The sequence below is a fragment of the Jatropha curcas genome, chromosome 3 (genome assembly GCF_041381405.1).
Source record: "Jatropha curcas cultivar XTBG-Jc1 chromosome 3, XTBG_Jcur_1.0, whole genome shotgun sequence".
Taxonomy (NCBI): Eukaryota; Viridiplantae; Streptophyta; class Magnoliopsida; order Malpighiales; family Euphorbiaceae; genus Jatropha; species Jatropha curcas.
The window spans coordinates 28,272,200-28,298,785 of record NC_143153.1 but is presented as its reverse complement, the minus strand read 5'-3'; the positions used below and the strand labels follow the sequence as shown (position 1 = coordinate 28,298,785).

General features: G+C 34.0%; 5 protein-coding genes and 1 pseudogene across 10 annotated transcripts; 4 read left to right on the top strand and 2 right to left on the bottom strand.

Annotated features, from left to right (window-relative positions):
* The first annotated feature begins 2,652 nt into the window (after positions 1–2,652).
* Positions 2,653–5,436, top strand: LOC105641745 (hypothetical protein). The gene is made up of 2 exons (XM_089718765.1): positions 2,653–4,449; positions 4,602–5,436. Exon 1 carries the CDS (start codon positions 3,017–3,019, stop codon positions 3,830–3,832), a length of 816 nt encoding a protein of 271 aa, XP_089574891.1. The 5' UTR covers positions 2,653–3,016; the 3' UTR covers positions 3,833–4,449; positions 4,602–5,436.
* Positions 5,437–5,834: 398 nt separating this feature from the next.
* On the top strand, positions 5,835–7,267 carry LOC105641744 (transcription factor bHLH131-like protein). The gene is made up of 2 exons (XM_012226340.4): positions 5,835–6,026; positions 6,814–7,267. The coding sequence occupies exons 1-2, from the start codon at positions 5,844–5,846 to the stop codon at positions 7,210–7,212; spliced, it is 582 nt and encodes a 193-aa protein (XP_012081730.1). The 5' UTR covers positions 5,835–5,843; the 3' UTR covers positions 7,213–7,267.
* A 460-nt stretch (positions 7,268–7,727) lies between these two features.
* LOC105641743 (O-fucosyltransferase 1) lies at positions 7,728–13,421 on the top strand. Of its 4 annotated transcripts, none has more exons than XM_012226338.4 (9): positions 7,728–7,977; positions 8,103–8,234; positions 8,605–8,683; positions 8,777–8,847; positions 9,127–9,215; positions 10,025–10,142; positions 10,705–10,988; positions 12,403–12,532; positions 12,676–13,421. In XM_012226338.4, exons 1-9 carry the CDS (start codon positions 7,963–7,965, stop codon positions 13,255–13,257), a joined length of 1,500 nt encoding a protein of 499 aa, XP_012081728.1. In that variant the 5' UTR covers positions 7,728–7,962; the 3' UTR covers positions 13,258–13,421. The 4 variants fall into 4 exon arrangements, with proteins under 4 accessions (XP_012081728.1, XP_020537967.1, XP_089574760.1 ...); XM_020682308.3 differs by having other exon boundaries at positions 7,729–7,994; XM_089718634.1 differs by lacking the exon at positions 7,728–7,977 and adding an exon at positions 8,406–8,486 and having other exon boundaries at positions 8,102–8,234; positions 8,777–9,215.
* A 1,500-nt stretch (positions 13,422–14,921) lies between these two features.
* LOC105641742 (putative long-chain-alcohol O-fatty-acyltransferase 5 pseudogene) lies at positions 14,922–16,092 on the top strand (annotated as a pseudogene).
* On the bottom strand, positions 15,829–19,363 carry LOC105641675 (ribosomal protein S5 domain protein). Of its 2 annotated transcripts, none has more exons than XM_089718636.1 (6): positions 18,810–19,363; positions 18,698–18,739; positions 18,501–18,616; positions 18,296–18,401; positions 18,060–18,113; positions 15,829–15,967 (listed from the first exon to the last, which is right to left on the bottom strand). In XM_089718636.1, exons 1-6 carry the CDS (start codon positions 19,071–19,073, stop codon positions 15,935–15,937), a joined length of 615 nt encoding a protein of 204 aa, XP_089574762.1. In that variant the 5' UTR covers positions 19,074–19,363; the 3' UTR covers positions 15,829–15,934. The 2 variants fall into 2 exon arrangements, with proteins under 2 accessions (XP_089574762.1, XP_012081653.1); XM_012226263.4 differs by lacking the exon at positions 15,829–15,967 and adding an exon at positions 16,980–17,359 and having other exon boundaries at positions 18,810–19,341.
* A 227-nt stretch (positions 19,364–19,590) lies between these two features.
* On the bottom strand, positions 19,591–26,206 carry UBP17 (ubiquitin-specific protease 17). 2 transcript variants are annotated; one of them, XM_012226261.4, is made up of 11 exons: positions 25,561–26,206; positions 23,373–24,090; positions 23,169–23,254; positions 22,785–22,849; positions 22,511–22,673; positions 22,291–22,405; positions 22,010–22,167; positions 21,456–21,540; positions 21,133–21,345; positions 20,500–20,561; positions 19,591–20,421 (listed from the first exon to the last, which is right to left on the bottom strand). In XM_012226261.4, exons 1-11 carry the CDS (start codon positions 25,824–25,826, stop codon positions 19,905–19,907), a joined length of 2,448 nt encoding a protein of 815 aa, XP_012081651.1. In that variant the 5' UTR covers positions 25,827–26,206; the 3' UTR covers positions 19,591–19,904. The 2 variants fall into 2 exon arrangements, with proteins under 2 accessions (XP_012081651.1, XP_012081650.1); XM_012226260.4 differs by having other exon boundaries at positions 22,764–22,849; positions 25,561–26,205.
* Between the last annotated feature and the right edge of the window lie 380 nt (positions 26,207–26,586).

Sequence of the window (26,586 nt, the reverse complement as noted above, 5' to 3'; positions counted from 1 at the left end):
TTGCAATAGCCGAGACACAGTAACTTCATGTGGTTAATTGGTCTGGAATAATTTACAAGTCCAATTTTTTACATTGAGCACTTGATATTATGTGGTTTTGTGATCGGAGTTCAATTCAAGTATGATTTCTTATAGAATTATTTCCAATGTATTAGTATTGGGTCTAATACGTCCGTGTTTCTGAATAATGCTTTGTAGGAGAAAAAGGCAAAATTTTATGTAGTAAACACTTTTCCAGTTCCAAAAATTGACATCCAATGACTTAAGCATCAATGATGAAACTTCCAAACAAGAAGCCTATTTTCTGAAAATGATACTATTTTACACTATTAGAATGGAATGTTTTTCTCAACGGGAAAAAAATTTGTTGGATTTAACTGAAATTTATTTAACATTTAAAAGTACGTTTTATTATAAGATGAGAAATATAATTCAAACCAATTTATCGTTTCCTTAAAATTTTTGAAAAATATAATTTGATTAGCTAACTTAAACATCAAATATATACAAAATTATGAAATACTAGGAATATAAACTTAAAATGTTTGTATGTATAACTCCTGAATTTGCAGGGTATGCAATTTACTTCCATTAATCCAACTAAAGAAAAAATTGAAAGGGTGATTCCATTAATTCTTATTCAACCAAGGAAAAAAATTGAAAAGGGTGACATCGATTAAGAAGTTATATACTTTCAATTTTAAATCAAAGTATTTTCATTCTCAATTAACTTTAAAGGAATTTATTTTATGTAACTTTCTATTTTGTAAATTTTAAAATTACAGAGAGCTTAGATATTCTATTAATTAGAAAGTTTATTTATTTGGAAACTCATATATTTTCTTAATTAGTAAGTATGATCTTTTATTTCCTAGTTAATTACTTAGGTTATAGCCTATAAATAGGGCTAACACCACCTCTTATAATGCAGTTTTTGAAGTTAAGAATTTTCACTATATTTGTGTCTCGGATTCTTAGGGATTTTGAGTGAATCGGATCCTTAAAAGTGGTAATTTAGTCGTGTACTTCTATCGTTGCATCTGTAATGAGGTTTTACTCTCGCTAAGATCAGATTCTACCGTATTGTACAACTTTAACATAGACACTAGTAAAGTTGAAGCTATCACTAGTTGGCCTGCACCTCATTCAATGAATGATATTCAAAATTTTCATGGTTTGACATCTTTCTACTGTCAATTTATAAACAACTTCAGCTCTGTTACTCCTCTGATTATTAAAGAAAGAGAAATTTTGAGTGGACTTCAAGTGCTTAAAAGAGTTTTTAGATATTGAGGCAGATGGTATTTGAAGTTGAATACGACGCGTCAAGTATTGGTATTGGAGCCAGGGCTGGGTAATTCTCGATTTCTTTATTGAAAATTGAACTAGATTGACCCTTTTTGGTCGGATTTAGATATTTATTTTAGAATTTCGCTTATCAATCTGCTTGGCTATATAAAACCGTTTGATTTTCAGTTTTAATTCGATTATTTTATATTACTAACCGAATTTATTTTTAAGTTCAAAATAGTTAATTTGATTTGAAATAATTAAATCAAATTGATTAAATTTGGTTTGGATCGGTTACTACACCATTTGATTTCGGATTCAAAATACTATAAAAAAATATTCGAATATACCGAGACTAAGCTAATTCAAACTCACTCCTAATTGAAGCTGTGCTTAGTCAAGAAAGTCGTTCAATTGCTTTCTTTCGTGATAAACTCAATGAATCTAGAAGCAAATACTCAGAGATAAAGAATTCTATGCAATTGTACGTACTTTATTTACTTATGAGAAAAGAATTTGCATTGTACATAGATCATGAAGCTTCAAAGTATTCACATAGCCAACATAAATTTAAAAGATGTAATAACATCACGTGAATTTCTTTCGTCATTCTACAATATTCTTAAAAACAAAAGTCAAATGCTGATAAAGGACTGGACTCCTAACTTCACCCGAAAAATTAATTCATAAAAGGATGACTAAATCCAGCTTTATACACTAGTTCAGGAGACACTCCGCGGGCGATGTGGGACGCATCAAGTGCCCAAAACAAAGTAAGAGATATTCTAAATATTTTCAAAATAAAGTCAGAAAGCATCCATTGGGAATTTATATAATTCCAATTTTACATTAAAGTTGACCTCTACATATTTTCATTTTCAATTAATTTTAATTAGGAATTTATTATATATAACTTACTACTATTTTGAAAATTTTAAATTAAATTTTATTTATTTGAAAGGTCATATATTTTCTTAATTAGTAGGGTTTGCATTTACTATCTTACTTAGTAGGATTTTTATTTGCTATTCTTATCTATTGCAATGCAGTTTTTGAAATAAATAAAAATTCAAAATTTTCTCTCTCTTTCTCTTGGTGGATTCATATGAATTTTGGAGAAGCTGTATTCTTGGAGTTTTAGTATGGTTTAGTTTTGTTAAGATCAAACTCTATCGTATTTATTTATTTATTCTACAGCTCTGCGTATTTTATCATCTTAGTTATACTACAACAATATGGTATGAAGTTTTTGATTCTAACAATGTTAGTTGCATATATTACATAATGCTAGTAAATAGTATGAAATTTACTTCCATTAATCCAATCAATCAAGAATTTGAAGAGCTAAAATAAGGTTTGCATATTGCAAGAGCAAAAATGTTAATGCCAAAACAACAATCTTTTGTTATTTGATATTCAATTCGTGTAAAAATAAAAATTTGAATTTTAAAATCTCAGTCAATACTTGATATATGAATGAGGTACCTTTTAACCTCTTCTATACCAGCCCTGACACAAAGAAAGCTCACAGGAAACGTAACTTCTTTAATACCCTAAACGGCTGACCCTTCTCGGACTCTCTTCTAACCTCGCCTGAATATTGAAATTTAAAAGCTTTCTCAAACAATCTCCTCGACTGGTGCTCTATTCTCTGCTAGTAACTCGACCTGTTTCCCGAACCCGTCCCGCCTTTTAGACCCTTAAAGGCAACTCCTTTTCTTCCAAGATGCATAAAAAATTGAAAGAAAAGAAAACCCAAAACGAAAATGGCGACAAACCACCAGAGGACGCAAATGGGACTTTCTGGACTGTCTGTCCGTACTGTTATTACTTGTATGAATATGAAGGCCTTTACGAGGAGTGTTGTTTAAGGTGTCAAAACTGTAGGAGGGCCTTTCAGGCTGTGGCTGTGGCTGCGCCTCCGGCGGGTATGGTGGTGGAAGGGAAGGAACAATATTATTGTGGAATTGGGTATTTCCCGTTGAAGTACAATTTAGAGTGTTTCTTGGGTGACAAGAAAGGGAAAAGTGGTTTGACTGGTGGTCATGATTCTTTCTTGGATGAAAAGAAAGAAAAAAATGAGGGATTTAGATCTAGTTATGAAAACTTGGTGGTAATTTCTGATGATAGTGATGATGATCTTAGCAATAAAGAGCAAGGAGAAGACACAAATGGGGAAAATGGTGGTTTGGGCTTAGAAAGGTATGTGGTGAAGAGTGGGGTCCATGGAAATGTCAGAGTTGTTGAAGAAGCAAAGTCTGTGATGGAGGGGAATGAGGGAACTGAAGTAAAAAATGATGGTGAAAAGGTGATGAGGAAAGTGAATTCAGTGGCAAGGAACACCAAGAAGCTAATGGGGAGAGGGAAGAAAAATATGAATCTCGAGTCAGGTGGAAATCTTATGATGCCAGGGGCTGAAGAAACTTGTCAAGAAAGTGAAAATGGAAATGTAAGTTTTAAGGAGTCCTTTGATTCTGAGTGCGATTTGGAATTATTTTTGGAAGAGGATGATGTCTATGTTGGTTTCAAGGATGCTGTTTGATGGTGGAAATTGCAAAGATAAGGCTAATTGGAGTTTTGTCCAGAAAAATTATCATACTGTCTATATAATTCTAGTTCTAACAGTAGATGGTGTAGGAAAGAGCAATCGGAGGATTAGAATAAAAATTTGGTTGCTACTTATCATTGTTGAAAGGGGAACTGGGAGTTACCTTATAGTTGCCCAAAATTAATGTGGTTTGATTTCAATGCTGACAAAGAAATGAAATTGTTATGTTATAGTTTTTGACAATCTGCCTGTTTCTGTTTCTTAATTTTGTTTGTATGAGAATGGAAGGAAGTTTCTAGTACTGTTCATTGACTGTTGGTTTTTTTTTTTTTTTTTTAATTTCTGTGATGTCTAAATTGTTGGCTACCCAAACAAACTTATTTCAAGTTATGTATAATCCAGGGGGATGTTCAACTTATTTCTCTATGTGTTGTGTATAATTGATCTCTATACTCTTGACATAGTTTGCTTCCTTGCTTATTTCAAGTTATCATAATCCAGGAACATGATCAAAGCATATTAATTTGCATTGAGCAGCAAACTTCATGCCTCAAACATAAGGAAGCTGAAAGGAAAAGGCGAGTTTGATCAATAATGAGTATGCTAACCAAGTAGGTAACACACTCAACTGCAGAAAGATGTATAAATGATCCATTACTTTTTGTTGTGTATGGAATTCTTTATTCGATTTATTTTGAAATTTATCAATTTGGATTTGAGTGAATCCATATTATTCTGAGTATACAATTGTGCTAAACCACAGGGGAACAAAGCATCTTTGCTTGCATATTTCCTGGTGGGAACAGAAATGTTGAGTGTAGATTAACAAGAAGAGGCAAGGCCAAAGGCCTTTAAAGGTCATGTTCAGCTGTAGAGATAGTGACAATTTGTGGTTGGACCTGGAATGGTTTGTGGGTGCAGATGCAGTTAGATACACATTCCTTTTAGGTTTGACATTATCTAGAATCTGAACTACGCCCTCACCATATTTTGAAATCTAATATATCCCAGCTCTCTTTGTTTGCTTTGCTTGGTATGACATTCATTTCTATCTTTCATGCCACGGTTCGAATGTAATCAGCTCATTATTGGACAAACAAAGCTAAATAGCTGCGGTTCTTGCATAAAAGGAAAGGTATGGGACTTTGATTCTCACAGAGAACCAATGTGAGAAATAGCTAGCTATAATTGTAGAAGGTGAAAGAGATTATTTATTTTATTTCTTTAATTTCTTTTTTGAAGGAAAATAGTTTATGATCATCTTACAATATAATATAATAAAATATTTATTTAAACAATAGTCATAATTAAACTATGCGCAATAATTTATTGATATATTTTTTATTAATAAACTTTAATTATAATGATAAATTTACATTCTAAATAAAAATTTTGAACGGATCCCCGCTAAGCCCTTTAATTTTCTTCAAGATGGAGCTCAGGCAGTCAAGCTCATGTCTTCGCGAATAGAACAAAATGAGTCCCAGAGTTCAATACTACGTCAATTAACATACCATGCTTTGTTCATCCTCAGGCTTTTAAGAATCCGTGTTGGAATTTAATGGAGTCTTGCCACAAAAAGATTCAGTACTCAAATCCTACTCCAATGAATAATGTGAATCACAGTTTTCTCTTTATCACAAAATCTGTGCAGAAGAAGTAAAAAATTGCAATTGCCAACTCTAAATAATTATTAAAGATAATATATCTGCGCAGGACCCATTTGAAGATTGTATTATTTATTAAATTTGATTTGTAATCTTTTCTCATTATGGGATGTATCTTTTATAGTAATCCATCTTATTAATCCTCATTAATTAGCATTTACAGCTCTTCATGTGTACAAATAGCGGAATTGTTTCATCACATTAGGTATCTCTTCCTCTTGCAGTTTCTCTTTCGCTTCTGTATGTGTTGTGTATTGATTGGTTTCTTTTCACTTCTAAAATAGTTTGCTTCTTTGCTTATTTCAAGTTACCATAATCCAGGAACTTGTTCAAAGAAAATGAATTTGCATTCATCTGAAAGCTTCATGGATGCATTGAATTATAGAAGTTCACTTTCCATGTCAAAGGGAGAGGCCAAAGTAGTTTCTGCCCTGAAACATAAGGAAGCTGAGAGGAAAAGGCGAGTTCGAATCAATAATCAGTACGCTAAGCTGCGCAGCTTCCTTCCAAACTTAATAAAAGTAGGTAACACACTCCACTGCAGAAAGATGTACAAATGATCCATTATTTTATGTTGTGTTTGGATTCATAAATTTGAAAGGTGGAATTTGGATTGAACAAAAATTATTGTTTGGATTAGTTAAATTTATGGATTTGGAATTGAGTGAAATCCATAAAAAGTTTTTGTTAGAAAATGGGAGAGGAGAGCTGGTTTTAGCATTTTCAAGGAAACAACAAAAAGTATATCTTAAACACATGACAAAGGAAGAGATAAAGATGAAGAGGAGAAACATAAATTCATTACTCATGGTAAAAGGATTTACAAAGCATAAAAAACAAAGTTTGTTTCTTCTTCCTCTTTCTTCTCATAGCTATCCAGCTCTCTCTCTTTTCTCTTTTTTTTTCTCTCTCAAATCTGTCCCAGCAGCTACATTTATACAAAGAAATGGAATCTTAGTTTTTAACAACTCTCTACCAAACCCAATAACTTAAGTTAAACGAAACTAAGAAGTAAGCTTTGCTGTCATCATTTTGTTCAAGTTTACGAGAAAGGAAAATATCAAAAACACGAGATGAATGACATGGGACAGCCTAAGTGTCACTATTGCTAACAGTTTTAGAATCTTTAAGATGATGAATTTCATACACCTTTAACATGTATGTAATTTCCAATACACCTGATAGACTACTTTTGTTTAAAATTTACAATTCACATTTGCAATTCAAAATTCAATCTTCTCAAATCAAATTCAAAACCCAAATACAATATTATTTTAGTCTGAACAACACAATTGTGCTAAACCACAGAGGAACAAAGCATCAGTTCTTGCAGAGACGATCCAGCGGGTGAAAGAGTTGGAGAATACAGTATCAGAATTGAAAGAAATATATGGTTTTGGTCTATTTCCTGGTGGAAAAGAAACGCTGAGTGTAGAGTACAGCAAGAGGCAAGGACAAAGGCTTGTAAAGGTCATGTTCAGCTGTGACGATAAAGAGAAGCTAATGTCAGATATTGAAAGGGCTGTGATGTCAGGCAAAGGGAAGGTAGTGAGGGTAGAAATAGTGGCAGTGTGTGGTTGGACCAAGAGTGTTTTGTGGGTTCAAGGGATAAATGGGAATAGACAGTTAGATGTTCTGAGAACGGCTTTGGACGCCATTATAGACCCTATAATGCCTAATAGTAAGCCTGCAACATGCAGAGATTGATCATTTGCTATCTTTAAGTGTTGTTTTAGTGAGGAAATTGAGGATTTATACCATAAAATTAAAAATTGCATACATCTAGTTTTAGTTGTAACAGCCAACAAATTCAGATTCCATCTTCTAGGACATGGTTACCTATATTGTAAACATTGTACATGAATTGTAGTTTAAGAATGATATATGATATTCTCAATTAAGCAGTTAGACGGAGACACCGACTAAATATTAAATATATTTACAAATAAAATTATTAGAAACATATTTTTTATTTTATTTAGTAAAATAACATATTAGTTAAATGAAATATTAAGCACTATAGAATAAAAATGATTTAATAATACTATTTTTTCTATTTTATGAATGATGTTGGATTTTTTTAGCAATATAAAATTATTTATAATATTATAATTTATAACAATTATAAATAAAATTTAAATTACATACAAAAATTAAGGAGTACAAATTTGGCCAAAAAAAAGGGCGGGAAACATATATATTACGTTTGGGTAAGAAGACAGCCGGATTGAAAAGTTCAATTCTTTCTTTTTCTATACACGCGTCATCCCCTTATCAATCCTCAAAACTCAACTAATCATTGCTCAGTCAGGGTAGAAAATGCCGGAAGACCAAACCAACATCACAAAATTCATAGAGAGACCGAATGGGAGAATCCATTTTTATTTTAGCCATTACTCTTAACAATTTGAAATTGAATCATTAGAAGCTTCTTGGGTCGGGTTTTTTCCGAAAGAGATGTCAAATGAGAAGGTACGAGACATTTTCCGGTAAAATCTCTCTCTTTCCATTTTCTTTTTCTTTTTGGAAATATTTTTTATGCGTTACTTTCCTTGGTATTTGACGATATTGTTCGTTTACGCGTTTGCTGATGAAAGGTTAGGACACCACAAGCAGCATTCGAAGCAAGCACTATAGGAGGCCTGAAGGGAATGCTCGTGAAGCTATCGATTGCTGTGATTTTTCTCTTGATCTGTACGCGGAGTAGCGGATCCTCTTTTCCATCGGAGGTTAGTTGGAGCTGTATATTGGAAGTTATTTTTGATTGCTTTTAAATTCGTTCCGTTCACAGTAAGGAAATTGTTTTGAGGTTCTCGGAATTTATGGGGAATCTGAAATAGTATGGTCGTGGAAAATTTAACTGTACGAAAAAAAAATGATAGCACTTGCTTTTGTTCTAGGTTTGTATTTTGTCTTGTCAGATCAAATTCTGAACGGATTTGGTTGATTGCTTGGATGATTTTGTGGACTAATTATGAAAGGTTTGCTGTGTATAAGACTTTATTTATTTCCTACTTGCCTGTTCCTTTGGGGTGGTGCTTACTAGTACCCATAATTAATCTGGAATCTGAATGTTCCTTTCTTGCTTTGTTCGAGTAGATCCATGTTGAAGATCTTTGGGAAAGTGCTAATTCAGGTGGCTGGAGGCCATCATCTGCTCCAAGATTTGATTGGCCTCGTATGTCTTCCCTGTTTTCTCAAAGATATAGACCTTGGACAAGTCCCCTGATTGCATAATAATAATATATGTTTTATTCTATTTTTGTGACAGCTCCTCCAAAAGAGACCAATGGATATCTGCGTGTTCGCTGTAATGGTGGTTTTAATCAGCAACGAATTGCGGTTGATATTCTACTCTTTAAACCTGCTTTTTCTCGTCCATATGCTCCCCTTGTAGCTTCCCCCGATTTTCCTCTTATTTTTCCAGTGTGTTACATTGGAGAAAATATGAAGCCATATAAATTCATTTATTTTGATAAATAAGGAATCAATGTGTCTTAATTGCTTATAGCATCAAACTAGATTTTGTGTCAAGCTACATGTGGCCAAGATCAGGATGGTAATGCCTATTCAGTGGATTTTGCTTGAAAATAGTTAATATGCACTACTTTGATGTTACAGATTTGTAATGCCGTCCTTGCAGCTAGAATCATGAATGCTACACTTGTGTTGCCTGAGTTGGATGCTAACTCTTTCTGGCACGAGGACAGGTATCTGTTTCTAGCGTGCGGATTCTTCAAATTTCTGATTTATTTATCTGTTAAATGAAGTATTTAACAATTCTTTTCCGGCTGAATATTTTAAATGAAATCATTAATTGAAGAATTTTTTTAATTGGACCTGGCAGACATCATTGAATTTAGATACATGATTTAATGCAAATTCCTAGTTACTACATAATGGAAGGACTAGATAAGGTAGCATTTGGAGGACACCATATTTTCCTCGGCATTTCCTTTCGGCATTACAATAAACACAATATGACTGGGATCATGAACCGTGATATTACATAGTCTGGAACTGGTGGATAGAAGTTTATATAAAGCTAGCGATTGCAATTTTTTTCTTTCTTTCTGCACAACTCGTGTGATAAAAAGAATTTTGCTGTTCGCATTCTTCATTGGAGTAGAATTTGAATACTCAACCTTTTCCTGGCAAGGTTCCAACTAACTTCCTACATGAGATTCTTGAAAAGCTTGAGGTTGACCAAAGCATAGTTTGTTAATTGGCTTTTTTGGTCACATGGAATTGACAGCATTTAAAGCCTTACTATAATTATCACCTGTCTTCTATATGGAAACGGAGTCTATCTCGTATAATTTGTTACCAAAATCATGATCATACATTGTTGATCGGTAAATATATTGTACAGTAGGACTCGGTAAAATTCCATTTTTCATTCATATGCCTTTTGTAGGATTTGGGTAAATCTATTTCTATTAAGTCACTTTATCAATTTTGACATAATGTTCTAGTGCATATCATGGAATTGAAACATATTGTCTTTTTCTGTGTTCAGTGGCTTCCATGACATTTATGATGTTGAGCATTTTGTCCAGTCACTAAGGTATGATGTACGTATTGTGGAAAGCATACCAGAATTTCGTGAAAATGCCGAGAAGATAGAGTCTTTAGAGGTAGAAAATTTGTAAATTATACCATCTTATCCACGAAACTAAGCAGATCTATTAGCAATATTGACACTTAGGCTGTCCCATCTCATTCGTCTTCTGTTTTTGATATTTTCCTTTCTTGTAAACTTGAACAAAATGATGACAGCAAAGCTTACTTCTTAGTTAGTTTAACTTAAGTTATTGGGTTTGGTAGAGAGTTGGTAAAAACTAGATTGCATTTCTTTGTATAAATGTAGCTGCTGGGACAGATTTGAGAGAAAGAAAAAAACAAAGAGAAAAAGGAGAGAGCTGGATAGCTATGAGAAGAAAGAGGAAGAAGAAAAAAATCTTTGTTTTCTATACTTTGTAAATCCTTTTACTATGAGTAATGAATTTATGTTTTTCCTCTTCATCTTTATCTCTTCCTTTGTTATGTGTTTAAGATATACTTTTTTTTTGTTGCCTTGAAAATGCTAAAACCAGCTCTTCTCTCCCATTTTCTTAGAAGATCATATATTTTAAGCTTCTGAATACTTTTTGCATTACTAATTTTTTCTTCCCTTTTAAATTTTCCTCCTTACCTTAGTTGTGGCCACCTATAGATGCTCCTATTAGATGGTATACAACTGTTGCTTTGGAGAAGATGAAGCAACATGGAGCTATTTATCTAACTCCCTTTTCACATCATTTAGCTGAAGAAATTGACAATGCTGAGTACCGGCGGTTGAGGTGCAGGGTTAACTACCATGCCTTGAGATTTAAGCCACAAATTATGGAGCTGAGTGAATCTATAATTGACAAATTGCAGGCACAAGGTCGCTTCATGGCAATACATCTTCCTTTTGAGATTGATATGCTTGAATTTTTTGGGTGAGATAATCAATTAATTATTTATTGAGAATTAATGTGCATGAGCATGTTCAAAAGATTGGACAAAATTATAATTCCCCCAAGGAAGTCATTTGGATTGATGGAATTTAAATGGGTAAATGATCAAAAAAATCTTGAACTATGGTTATTTTTGTAAATTTAACCAATTCTTTTAATTTTAAGAACTGTATTACTGAACTTATTTTTTAGTTGCAATTATAATTTCTTTTTAATTTTAAGAATCGTACTACTGAAATTATTTTTTAGTTGCAATTATAGCTTCTGTTATGTATATGTTGTAGTTAGTGGGATCTGTGTTTTGACAGCATCATTACCACATGGCCATGCCACGTCAGCTAAAAAAGAGTCAAATAATTGATAATTGATGTCATATGATTTATTTCTTTCAATTTGTTATATTTTTAAAAAGTTATTTATTTTAAAATTAAATTTTGGGTTACAATAATTTATTTTTTAATTTAAAAACTTTCAAATTTAAGTTAAATAGAAAAATATATAATATATTTGTGTGTTATAATGTTATTTTAGTATTTTGAAATTAAATTCTTACTTTTGTAAAATATATTAATTATTTCACATGATTAAACTATAATGAATTATGTGCTAAGTATGTATATATAAATACTGTGAAACAACTTGTATGATATTTTTAAACTTAAAAAAATTGGCTAAAATTGTAAAAATAGGCAAAGTTCAGGCTTTTCTTAGTTATTCGGCTTCTGTTTTTTTTTTTTTTTTTTTTTTTTTGACATGACACGGTGATGTGGTGCTGATGTGTCAAAATGTGGATTCCACTAACGGCAACATAAGCAATTTCATAATGGATATGCTGGATGCTATAATAGCAAAAATAAAAAATAAATTCACTATTACAATTGTTAAAATTAAAAGAATTGTTTAAATTTATAAAAAATAGCATATTTCATGATTTTTTTTTTTTTTATCATTTACCCAATTTAAATACTCTATAGATTTGCCAGGTTCCTCGTTAGATATGCTTATGTCACGTAGGAATTATGAAGCCTCTTAATAAATTATTGGATTAGGTATTTAGATGCATGGTCTGTTTCTTTGTGATTAAATTACTATTTCGTTTTCTTATTGTTTTCTTGATATTTAAACCACCTTAGCGTTCTTCCTCGTAATCTAGCCCTGAAGAAATTTTAAAGTTCTTTGTGTGAGGGGGCTTCTGACATTTGTTTAGTCATGCTTTTGGTGAACTGTTTTAATATTTTCATATGTTTCAATAAAATATGTCATTTACAATCTCACTTGAACTGTTTTCTAGCTTTCGCTGCTACTTACGGGAACTCCTTCAATTCATAATAATGCTTTCTATATGCTGTAGAAGAAAATGATGATGTACTGATTGATGGATGTGAATTTGTTTCAGGTGCTTCAACATATTTACCCATGCAGAGATCAAAACATTAATGAAGAAGTACCTGTATCGCAAGTACGATTTTGTACCGATTTACGGTGATAGGAAATCCAAAAGAAAATGCCTTTTAACTCCAGAAGAGGTAATCTTTTCTGGTTTCAACAACATGTAATCTTTTTTTTTTTTTACTCAATCAAGCTTAGAAATGTTGTTATACATTGTTGGTTGATATCTGACTGCCATTAAATGACATATGTTCTAATGCTGTAATTCTTCTTACTACAGGTTGGACTTATGTTACGGGCAATGGGGTTTGACAATTCCACCCGGGTATATCTATCAGCTGGGGAACTGTTTGGTGGGGAGCGTTTTGTGAAACCATTCAAAGCTCTATTCCCTTGCCATGAGAATCACAATTCTGTTGAAGCCAGGAACACCCCTGGATTGTTAGAATCTGCTGTAGGTTACATGGTCTTTCTCCTTGCTGACATTTTTGTGTTTACAAACGATGGACCAAGAAATTTTGCAAACAATCTTCCGGGCCACCGCCTCTATTCTGGCTTCTGGACTACAATTAGACCTGACACAAAAGGTCTTGCCCCAATTTTCTTTGATCGAAAGAATGGGCGGAGAGCTGGTTTTGAAGAAGCTGTTAGGCGTGTCATGCTCAAAACAAACTTTGGTGGTCCTCACAAACGAGTTGCACCTGAATCATTTTATACAAATCCTTGGCCTGAATGTTTCTGTCAGACAGATGCACAGGATCCTGCTCATAAATGCCCACCAGAGAATGTTTTGCAAATTTTAGAAATCCGGATAGAAAGTGAAGTAACCAGTGATTTAGAATACTTGGATCAATGTTTTTAAAATGAAATGAACACTGAACCAGTTTCATAATTGGGTTGGGGTTGGATCAAGTCAACTTAGTTCACCGGATCATTTTCTAAATGTGATTTTGAGGTACTGTTTGAGAGGTAATGTTATTTGCCTATTCTTATTAATAGAAATTTATTAGTAGAAATTAATAGAAATTCATTTTGTTGTCATTTGTATAAATTACCTGTTCTTATTTGAGAAATATTATATCTTTATCATACTCACGTTAAAACTTTAATTGATATTAAATGGATAAAGTATAAATCTTTACTCAAAATAATGAGTTATAAGTGACTCAAAAGCAATAAGTATGCTATACTAATATTAACCTTATCATCTAAATTTACATTTCACTTGGTATATGTAAAAAAATTGATGATTCTTAATGTTTGTTTCCTTTGTGTATGAGAAAAACTTATCTAGATTGAATTTATGGCTTCATTAATTGATCAAACTAATAAAATTAAAAATTCATATCGAAAGGAGTGTATTTCTTACCATACGCTTAGAAAAAAAAAAGTCGAAATACTAATATGGTTCATAATTAGAGCCATAGACTCGGTTTAGATAAATAATTTTCAATACGCTTAGAAAAAAAAAAAGTCAAAATACTAATATGGTTCATAACTAGAGCCATAGACTCGGTCTAGATAAATAATTTTTAACTTTAAAATATTTATTTAAAACTTACTGATAAAAATTAATATAATTATCAATAAAAATAAATTTTCGTTAATTTTATTATTACTTAAATAATTTTTTCTTTTCAAATGCATGGACAGAAATAGACTTATTTCAATAAGAATCCTTACTTTTATTGATTTAGTCTATTAGTAGGGTAAATAGAACTAGGTAAGTTTTCCCTTTAAAATTATAGTATGTTAGACAATAAAAATATATTGTTTAAATAAATTTAAAATACAATAATTAACTTTAAGAAAACTAAAAATTAACATGCCCACCTCAACATTTATTGAAAGGAGATTAATATTATCCATAATAAATTATCTATCTATTTATCTATAATTATAAATGGTATCAGAGCTTCAAAAATTAACAATTGGCATGATAGCTTATATTTGTACTAAAGGATCTAAATTGGTTTGGAAAAAAATTTTAAAAATGAGGCTTATAAAATTAATTAAATGGTTTGTACTTTGAAGCAAACGTGCATTATAAAATTAATTCTCATCCGCAACTGCATTATTGAAAGATGCAGTTCTTGAAGGAGGCTTTTCATTTAACATGGCAAAGATCCAAGATTCAATTAAGGTTTTTAACAAGGCAATGTTTGCCCCTTCTACCACCACCATGAAGAAAATTCTTGAAACCTAATAGGATTTCCTTAAAATTATTGTTTTAATGCTACCGATAGATTGAAATCCTGAGCCACAATTTAAAAGTTAATTTAAACATTATATTATCGAATACTATAAAAATAACGTTTAGTATTTTAACTAGTCGAAATGCTAAAAACTACTAAAAAAAATTATTGCCGTTTATAGTGTCAATTAATACAAGGATTTATCATTATGGTAATTTCTTCCACCAAAGTATCTTTAACCCTCCATTTGGACGGATTTTACAATTCGTTTTATTAACTCGTCTTCCTCAACATGTAAAACAATATGAGAACATTTCTCTTGATTTTATCGAATTATATATATATATATTCATCATCATCATCAAGAAGAAGGAATAGAATTCAAAGAAGTAATATATCATGCAGAATGAGATACGTAACTTCATCAAGATTTGGGTTTCAGTTTTTATCTCTCTAAGCTATTGCTATGCTTTGGGTCATGAAATTCCAAAGGGACCTAAAAGACTCTTTTGCGTACTCCCAATTATATGCCTATTTCTTTACCTTCCTCTCCATCTTTCTACAATGCATATTGGAGGCCCAACTTCTTTTTTCATTGCTTGGCTTGCAAATTTCAAGCTATTGCTCTTCGCTTTTGACAAAGGCCCTCTATCTTCAACTTCCTCGTTATCTCTTCCCCAGTTTGTTGCTTTAGCTTCTCTACCCATCAACATCCAAAAGAACCCATCTCAAAAATCAACTCTAAATTACACAATAAAAACCTTAGTAGTTGCTCTTTTAATACATGTTTATAACTATAGTGACCATATTCACCCAAAGATTATACCTTTTCTATATTGTCTTCAAGTTTATGTTTCTCTTGAACTAGTCCTAGTCATAGTTGGAGCTCTGGCTCGAGTCTCGTTAGGGCTAGAGCTAGACCCACAGTTCAATGAGCCATATGTTTCAACCTCTTTACAAGACTTTTGGGGCAGAAGATGGAACTTAGTGGTTCCGGGTATACTGCGACCCACTGTTTACGAACCCACCCGCAACCTCTGCACATGTCTTGTCGGCAGGAAATGGGCCCCGGTTCCAGCAATCTTGTGGACATTCCTTGTTTCAGCTCTTATGCATGAACTTGTGTTCTATTACCTTGGACGTAAGAAGCCAACATGGGAACTCACATCTTTTTTTCTCCTCCATGGATTGTGTCTGGCTATTGAGGTTGCTTTGAAGAAGGCAGTTTCCGGTAGGTAGCAGTTGTCACCGTTGATCTCAGGGCCTTTGACAGTAGGATTTGTGACGATTACCGGCTTTTGGCTGTTCTTACCATCATTGCACCGTTGTAACGCTTTTGAGAGGTCATCTGTAGAGTATGCTGCTTTGGTTAGGTTCCTACAAAATGCCAATCGGTATGTTATTCCTACATCAGGGTGAATAGTGTCATGCAATAAGATCTTAAATAAAAATGGTAACTATCAGCTCCATCAAATGATTTATTAGAATCTTTACTTGATTAATTGATTTCTTTATTAAATGAATTCAGTTTTACATTTTAATTGACGAGATTTGTGCATTCACATGTTTGCAAATATATACTATAATACAACATATGTCTATCCTTCGGAGAGTTCCGTTCCAACATGAGATTAATGGGAGACACGTGTACAATTTTACTTCTCACAGAGATTATCAAATTAGAAATAGAAGTCACCAACGAACCCTATTTCAAACAAAATAACAGAGTCATGTACCTATGCAATTCCATTTCCAGAGCAAATAAAACGCCCTCTGTGGTATAGAACAGGCTGGAGTCCGTGACATATGGAGCAAGAATACCGCAGTAATTGGCCATTTTGCATGACACGATTAGCCGGCAACAACTTGCATATGCTAGTAGGCTTGGCCGCTGGTTCAAACTGAACCAGAACCAAACCTTCTGCTTCCAACTAGGGGAACTGGATGAGAATCAGCCGGTCCTTTTGGTTTTGGCCACTTCCAGCTGTTTCTCCCTACTCTTTTTGACTATGTTTTCAAGGCGCCTCTCTTTTTTTTTTTTTTTTTTTGGTTAACTGGATTGGAACCAGCACCAAACCTTCAATAGGAAACAAGGGTTTAATTCTGGTCCAATTTCTCAGAATCAGAGCTGGAACCATTTCCTGGAGCAGGTGGTTCCATTTGCTTTGATTAGAACAGTTTCCGATGAGGCAACCAGGCCACCTCTAGCTAGTACACCTTAAAAGTGTATGACAACATCGTACTCGCAACAATAAGAAATTAGAATGAACAAGCATTGCAGACAAAGGTTCTATTTCTATCCAAATCCAATCAGGTGGAAATGCACGCAACAAGTAAAAGAACAAGATGGCAACTAGGGTTGTGTATTGTTCACTTTGAAGAGAGAATCTCAATAAAAACAAGCTTATATTAAGCAACTCAATAGTGCTTCGTCTATAGCTGCCAAAAATTAATTGTTTAATAAACAAAAAGAAGACTAACTTTAGATTTACATCTAACCTTTTACTATACAAAGGACATGATTTGCTTCAAAAGTGGTGTAGGAGCATACATACTACTCATCACATTCAACAATGTCTGTTCAATGTATGCTTAACATCTAAGTCTCTCTCACCTCTTATAGAATACAAGTTCTCGACTACAGTTAGATTTTATAGCATCCTCCAATTGCTCAACCTGGTCATAATCAACTTTGAAAGAAACAATGGCGATGCCATCTTTACCGGTCTCATAATCCTGCCTGATGTTCTCAACTTGAAAAGATTGTAGCTGTTTCAACCAAGCACTAGATAAGAAAACAGTTGAAGTTGCAAACTCTTCAAAGTTGCTTTTGCAAAGAGGACAAGCTACACCTTTTAAGCATAGAACAGCATAAAACGAAAGCAAAAAAAAAAAAAAAAAAAAAAAAAAAGAAAAGAAAGGAACAAGTGGCAAATGACAAGAAGATGGTATTTAAGGAAGCAATTAAGTGAAGCAGCTGATTTACACCTATATTCTAATTTCCAAAACTGTGTAGTACTGAGTCCAAGTTCTGATGGTGGCCTATGCTGGAGCCAGAAATTATCATGGATGAATTTTAATCACAGAATTTCCAGAAACCATGTAAGCAACTATTGCCTCCTTTACATAACCGTGATGAATAAGTTTTGATCACAAGGTCAAGCTGCTCAAGCAACATGATAGAAAACAGCAAGAAGCAACAAGCTAATTCCAAGAATGTGAAATTATGTAATAGGATTGTTAAGGGATTGATCAACAGAGAGATAATTCAATACAGTTAGAGCAGACAAAGGATTACATGGATAAAGACGTTTAACTGCTTAATGGAGTAATAATACCATTGACACACACCAAAACAACCACTAGAAATGCATCTCAAGAACTACCTCCTTTCTTTTCTAAACAATTGGCAGAATCAGTTCTATCATGTATAAAAAGGAGATCAAAACAGCAGTTACATCATGCTCACCTGATGGTGCAAAATTCCTATGAGATCAAACGGAACCTCCACGCCCATTGCTACCTACGGAATCCAAAATCAATATCTAAATCCAATACAAGTTAAATCCCACTCACAGATATAATATGAATTGACAATTTTCAATTATTCACATGAAATCATCTTGAGTAACTCTTGAATAAATTGGATATTCAACAGAGTCAAATATGCAAATGCATGGAAACCCAACAAAAGAACCAAAATACCTTAGTTTTAACAAGACAAGTTGGGGCATTTCTCAAGCATTCTGATGCAACTCCTCCATAAGCCCTGACCAATCCTCCAGTGCCTAATTTGATACCCCCAAAATACCTACAAATGATTCAATTCCATAATCAAATTAAATTCCAAGCTTTTCAAACCAAACCTAAACACACAAAGAAGGAAACCTGAAATAAAACAATAAACCACCTTATCACTACAACCATAACTCTATCAATTCCAGAAGAATCAATAGCAGATTGTATTGGTTTTCCAGCAGTGCCTGATGGTTCACCATCATCATTAGACCGAAATTGATCTCCAAACTATAACGCCGGAAAAAAAAATGTTAGATTTAAACAAAATAACAAAATCGATTACCTAAAATCAACAATAGAGCGAAGTACCTTATAAGCCCAACAATTATGAGTGGCGCGTGGATCTCTAACCTATAAAAATAGAGTGAATAAATGGTTAGGTTAGATTAAGTCAGGCTCCTTTCTATTTATGTGTTTGTACCTGAGAGAGAAAGGAGAAGGCGGATTGTTCGTCGGAGATAGGACCAGCAATGGCGATGAATTTGCTCTTTTTGATTTCTTTTTCGAAAGTGACTCTCTCTTTGATCGTCGTGTAAGCACCGGCACTGCTACTGCTGCTGCTGCTGCTGCTGGTGGTGACCATTGTTCTCTTGATAGTTGAGATCGCAACTATTGAGGCGGATATATGGTGGCTCAGCTTCTGACAGTGGTGGTGGTAACTGGGTAGCGTTATTGCTGCAGGCATTTGGTTTCCTTTCTAATGGTTTTTGAGAGGCTTCTTTTGGTTTAGCCGATTAGCACCGATCTTGAAGAGATAACGGGCCTTGCCGTTGGTGTTGGGTCACAAATTCGCACGACATCTTTGAAAAATTAAAACAGAAAAAATAAATATTTCCCTCTTTTTTTTTCAAAATTACCTTTTTTTTTATATATATAACAAGAAGGTGTTCCTCCATTATTTTGACGTGAAAGAACCTTTTCGAGTCCTCAAGAGTTATCCTCCCAACAAGAGAGTACTTTCCAATAACGTAGATGGAACTATATGTACAATGCACAATAGATGTTAACTTAGTGATAAATACACTACAATCTGACGCTTTAGACATTAAATGAGATCATCGAAACCAGCATTGTTTTAGATATTTCATCAATCACATTCATCGTTTTAGAAATGGTATATGATATACATAGGAAATTGTAGACAACTGCAATATCTAAAATGGCATTACTACATTTTAGTAACTCCAAATGGAAGTGAAAAGGAATAGAAAGAGTAAAAAGAATTGATGATTAATTTATGTTCCACTTACAGCAACAATGTCTAGAAGCTTAAATTCATCTCAACTCAAACCTCAACAAAACGTTTTGAGTTGATCTATCCCCACTTTCCTCCTAATATGGAAGGGTTAGCCTACACTAATTGTTCCGAGTCAGGTTACCTACTGTTACTACCAAAATTTTGGGGGGGGGGGGGGGGGGGGGGGGTTAACTTTCCACATTCTCTTTTTTTTTTTCTTTTTTCTTTTTTACCTGTATCAGTGTACAAAGAATGCAGGTTTCCATGCCCATCTACATCCTATCTCCAGTCATTCTGTGGAGGCGGTTGTCTCCAACTATCCTTTCTCCTATGCAAATCTGCATCACCATTTCTATACAATGGAGGGGCAGCAGCATCTGATGAAAGCCCGCAATGGCCATGGCCACACCAACCAGGTCCCGCTTCACCAAATAGGAAATCGGAAAAGTCTTCACTCTTCACTGAGCCCTTTGTGCTCGCGGTGCTGCAAGAACTTGCATCAGACCAACTAAAAAGGGAGGAACTCTCACTTGATGAGTCCACAAGATGGAATCTCCAATCATCTGGTTCCAGCAACTTATTACTGATCGAATCATCGGGAGTCATCCGGTATGGGTATTTGCCATGCTTCAGTTGTGGCTTTGATGGATCAGCAGTTGGAAAGTGGGACTTTGACTTTGACTTTGCCTTTGATGTATTAAGGCTGGAAGGTACAGCTTCCAAATTTCTTTTCTCGAGCTTCACTCCGTATGTCTCTACATTACTCTTCAATACAGATGGGGCTCGAGGATGGTGTCTAAAATAAGAGAACTGAAATGTAAATACACACATAAATAAGATTTCATGTCAAACTGAGATGCAAAAAGCATTTTACCTTGCATAAAGGAGCATGTATGCCTCTTCCAATAACACCCTTTCCAATTCTACAGGCATTACCTACAGAAAATCAGGATCCACCAATCAGATAAAATAATTTTGAAAATAAAATTTGACCTCCTTATCATAATTATCAAAAATTGTATAGACAACGTAGTTATACTAAAATACTAATCAACAGGTGTAGGAAACAAAGAATTCATCCTAAATTAATTTTCGTATTTCTCACACTATGCAACCAAAACTTTCTTTCTTCAACAGTCCCATCAAGTCTGTTTGTACCCATTACGAAGAAGAGAAGTGCAAGATAGCAGTTGCGGTTATCTTAACTTAATGCACTATCTAATAAGAATGCCTCTTAAATGTAGGTTATAAGTGCAGTTTTTAATAGTCACATGCCTACAAACATATAATCCTCTAATAACATAGTCATGTCCATGTTCTTTTTCTTTCTCTAAATTCCTCTTCTTCTTCTTTTCTTTTCTTTTTTTTTTTTTTTTTTTTTTTTTGGTAGAGGAGGGGCAAGGGGGGATGAGGGAGAGAAGAGGATGGAGGAGCATCTTCAAAAAGAAACAAAGTTAAAGCCTCCATTTCAAATAGAAATTTTATCAATGAAAGAGAGATTACGTACTATACTATCGTTAACCCCAAACCATTCGCCATGGGAAGTCTTTATGTAACAGACATAATGACCAGTAGAAGTATCATTCAGCATATCCCTATGAACAACCACTGCATAAAGACTATACTGAGGAGATTTATCACTTTTTCCACACATATATGGAGCCATATCAAGGACCTCAGGAAAACGAACTGACTTGTTCAGCTTCCCAAAATTACCAGACTGCAAGAATATAGAACCAGCAATGTTTTAAAATCATATGAAGAGAACAAGTTTATCTTCTGTCAAAAAATTACTATAAATTGTGCGGAATCAATCCAGTACTTAATTACCTGGAACCGCTTTAACACAATTGTAAGGATATTAGGTGCCTCTAATAATGACAGCTTCTTTTTAGCTTTCACATAAGATTTACACCTGATTAAACAACAACAATAATAATAATAATGAGATGAAGAATTCAATTTTTGTGGCCAAAACCTCAAACTGATTAACCTATGTTATAGATGCATTTCTAGGGTCCAAAGAACCTTTTGAATCTATGCGACAAGGAAAGCTAACATGTATGGGTTTGCTTGCACTTTATTTTTCCATTTAACTGTGCTTATACAAATTTGCCTTTACTTAAAAGCAAATACTAACAATAAGAAACTATATTTAATAAATATATGAATTCCACTTCACAGGAGAAAAGAAAAAGGCAATTACATCAAGGAACTAATTTTCTTTGTTTCATAAAAAATAACAATTTTGCTTTTTAAGCATTGCTTTCTGTTATCCAAACCAAACACTGCACGAGTAGCCTAATGGCTAATAGAAAGTAATGAAACTAGCCCTCAAACACCTCTAATTCTTAAGCAACAAATACCCAAGCTACTGAACAAACCTGCTGCAGATGTACTTGTTCCCTCCATCCAACATTTCACAAGCCGTAAATTGCATTAAAGCTTCTTCAAGGGTGTCAATGTCCCCATCTATCTCAACAGTTAAATCCATAATCCGTTCAAATCTTTCAGATTTGCCAAAGCACTTCATGCACGTTATCTGAAAATCCCAATCACAATATTCCAAATGGAAGAAATATAATCAGGACAGTTTGATCTTCAATTGGGTTATAGCAGTTAAATAAGACTGTGAACATTAAAGTACCAACAAAACATAAACAACCTTTGATCGAAGGTAACCCCCAAAAGTTAGTCCTACTAGAGTTGTTTCTTCAGCCAATACGCCCAAAGCTCCAGCTTCCTTGAGGCATACAGACTGCATTGTATCTACAGCATACCTGCCACATCAACAACTAACAGTCATACACATTTTAGAATATATAAATTTTGATACTTCATCGATGGGAATTAACAGACGAGCAACATTTTCATGACCAGTTCACCTCAAGAATTCATGGGCATCTTCTTCTTTCCCATGACCAAGATGACTGCCAATTTTTTCTATCTTTGATAAAATCCTAATTGGTGACAAGGGGGACTCCCCTTCCCTTGCTTTCAGAATCAAAGATTCAAATTCACATATGAAACACCATTCCTTCTTTCGACCTGATAAAGAAGACAAATACCATAAAATGAGGAAACAAATTCTAAGAAACAAGTAACAAATTCTAACATGAATCAGTAATGCAAACTTGCATGTGCCAGAATGGAGCCTACGAACAAAGTAGGAAGTCAGAGGCCGAGTAAACGCCAGGCATTGGAGCACTGTGTTAGCATAACAACTGCAAAAGATTTCAAGTGAAGTTATATTGCTACCAAGAAGAAACTGCATAAGTTGAATGATAAAACTAACTTTTTCTCGGGAAAAGGAAAACAAGAAAAGGATGCTTCTAAGATCCTCTTGTAAAATAAATAAGAAAATGACAACATACAGCCTACTCAAAAAGGCAAACCGCTAGTCCAAACTTCAAGGTTCTAAAAAACAATCAAAATATCAATCTTGTACACTGACTCACAACAGGGCTTAGCATGCATTATAAAATAAAAGGCATGCACCAGTCAAACACCAAAGAGTCTTGGATCTATATTAAAATTCCTTACCTATTCCCACAATTTCTCAGCCCAAATGGGCTTAGTTCTTCGTCACAAGAGTAAAGCTTCTCAAACAGTTCATATGGAAAAATTCTCTGTCAATGAACAAATTGAACAATATTAGTTCAAATCATCTCAGCAAAATATGTGAAGCTCTCATTATAAACATATCATAGTAAACATCAAGCACATTATAGAAATAAAAATAAGCACCTCGTGACTGTGAGATTGCTTCATTTTCAACTGCTGAACTTTCCTCCAGACAGAATTTTTCAAGCCATTAGAAGCATCTCGTGAATGATCACCGGAAGCGTTAGATGACAAAGATCTTGCATGTTTACCCTTAATTACTTGTGAATCGTCTTCCCCATCATCAGTCACAGAATCTAACCTCAAACTGCTCAAGGATGTTGAGCCCTTACACTTTGCAGAATCCGTAACTAACATTTCTGGCAATGCAGCTTTTTTCATGAACTTCTTATTGCCCGATTTTGCTGGCCTGACATCATCAGACATGACCTTGCCATTTGGAAGCTGAGGATCACCATCAACCGCTTCACCATTATAACTGGGTTTCACCTTATTTAACTTACTTGGCCGAGAAACACTATTTACATAAGTGACTGTCTTATTAGACTTTGGAGGAGGCAATTTAGTTTCTTGCATTTCCTCAGAACTAGCCCTACTGCAAGGTATATCAGGCAAAACATCTTCAGAAGGTGTCTCTGATCTGCCTGTACAACTGTAACCAAGTTGTTTATTGGTAGAAACATTGGCTAATAATTCACTTCTCAAAACATGCATTTCAGATTGTTTTTCTGAAGATCTTTCACAAAATTCACTATCAAGTTTCAAATGCATTGCAGTAGTTAGGGGTCGACATTGATCCTTGTGGCCTCGTCTCCAATGAACTATTTGACACTTACCAGAACTACAAAAGAGGCAAATCTGGTGGTCAATACAACAGAAGGGCATAAAATGACAGCAGCTAAGCACATTAAAATGCAAATACAACAGACATTCAGCAAGGAAAAACCAAAAGCCTAAGCAGCCATTTTGTCCAAGCATTTACAATTTTTTTAGCAAATATATTGTAGTCTACATTATAAAACAGTATGAGTAACATAAAGGAAATGAGGTTCATGCTCCTGCCTAAACAGGATGAACTCGATTAAATAACTCCTGCTTACAGGAATGCCTTCTTAAAACGTTCAACAAAAGATATGCAGGAAGTTGCTCAGAGGCATCATATGCTGTAAAAACAGGAAAAAAAAAAAAGAAAAGAAAACATCATAGAGACCAAGCTGCCATATTTAAACCTGTGAATAAACCCACACTAGCTAACCCAACCAAACATAGAAAATAATGGCAATCAGAACATCACGTAGGTAAAACTGTTGGCTCATATTCTTTTGTTTAAGAGCCACCAATGTTAATGTCACGTTTACACTGCTCTCTGTAGAATAACCAAGACGCTGACAGGTGAAATTTCCACATTGGATGGAACAGATACCAGACCTAAAAGTTCTGAATAAGTGTCCATTTTCAACTATTCTACCATATATACCAGTCTTGTCACAGGACATGAATACATAGGCTACAGAAAAGATTAAAGACTATCATAGTTTCTTAAAGCTGGAATTTAACATGTTATCAAATGAAGAATTCCATCAGCTTAATTCTACAGGATTTGCAAGCACAAACAGATTGATACAGACAAACACAAACACATTTATAGCTCCCACCACTCAAATTATCAAGATTCCTATACTGCAACATTCTCCATTCGTCATTCACATGTCCCCATCCCACTTGCAACTTAAAATGGAGAATTTTGAAAGAAGACTTAGTTGAAATAGTCAAAAGCTTAATTATAAGTTTTTCTGGTTGGTTACTATTCTTTGCACAAGGGACAGTTACACATATAGTATAAATACCAAGCAGTTATTCTTTATTGTACAAGTTACATAAAAAGGAAAATATATACACAGGATTATTTTCTTCCTCTTTTTCTTCTTTGGTTATCTTCTTCCTGATTCCATTTCTTACTGGCACGTTCCACATTTTCGTATTCTTTTCAAAATTTCATAACTCCCATCTATTTTGTTTCCCATTTCCACTGGCTGAATCAGAAACAAAAGGCTGAAGCCAAACCAATCGCATTGGCAGTTAACATTAAAAAGGGAGCATAACAATAGCTACAAGAGCACAAATTCCTCCCAAAGATTCACAAATCCTATCCCCACCACCATTTCCACCTTATTTTCTATGATGCAGGTTGCAGGGTATTAAAATAACCCACACAACTTGTAACACGAAATCAAACAGCAAACATGCACATAATAAAATTTACATATCCAATCAATTGAAAGTGCGATGTAAAATATAGCAAAGAACGCACCAGTAATGAACAGATTTGCATTGAGAACAGCGCGTGGTGGTTGGGCAAAAGCAAACGGCGCATTGGTGCGGTTTTGGAAAAGAACTATACTCGTAAACAGCCTCAAATTCTACCAAAGCAGACTCCTTTGAGACCAAATCGACAAGCCGTCTGATCTCCTCCTTCCTAGCCACCGCATTTCGCCACTTATGGTGTAACCAAAGGCAAAACAAGAACACAAAGAAAAAGAAAAGGGTTTGAAACCCAATAATTCCAGGGATAAGCATTTAATTCACTACCCAGTACCAAGAATTAGACCAGAACAGAGAAACCCTAAAATTGTAAATTTGTTATACATGAATTCTAATGGCGGCAATGGGGTGGTAAAAATGGTGGCGCGTGTAGGTTGAGTAATGAAGGGTAAAATGGGATTTTGACACTGTGGAAACTACTGATGATTGGAGCATCTGAAGGTAGAAGAGAGAGTAAGGATTACGCAGAGAGAAATGAAATAAAGCTTACTTTCTTTTTTTTTTTTTTTTTTTTTTTTTGCCTTGGTGTTTGAGGAGTTTCTGGTTTTGGCTTGTCGCGGTAAAAGACAGTGTTTTTGTCGTGTTGGAAAGAAAGAGTTGGATTTGTAGCTGTCCCATGAAAGTGTTGTATTTAATTTTAAATGCTTAAAGCATGTGATTATGGTCCAAAAATCCGTTACACATGAGATATGTATGTGTGTCAGTGTGTGTTGTAACTGTAAAGCTCATCATTCTTCCCATTATGTTTAGTATTTAAGCAAAAATAATGCTTTACCTTAACCAATTATTACTTCACACATCATTCATATTCACTATTTTTTATATACTATTTTAATTTTGTTTTTGTCAACCCTACTAATTCATATATTACAATTGATTAAAGAATATATTAAAAGAAAAAAAAAACTATATAGATTCACAAAGAAAATATGATTTTACATATTAAAACCATCACTTATTATTATTATTTTTATAACCAGGAGGTTAAATTCTTACGAACCATATAGCATAAAAC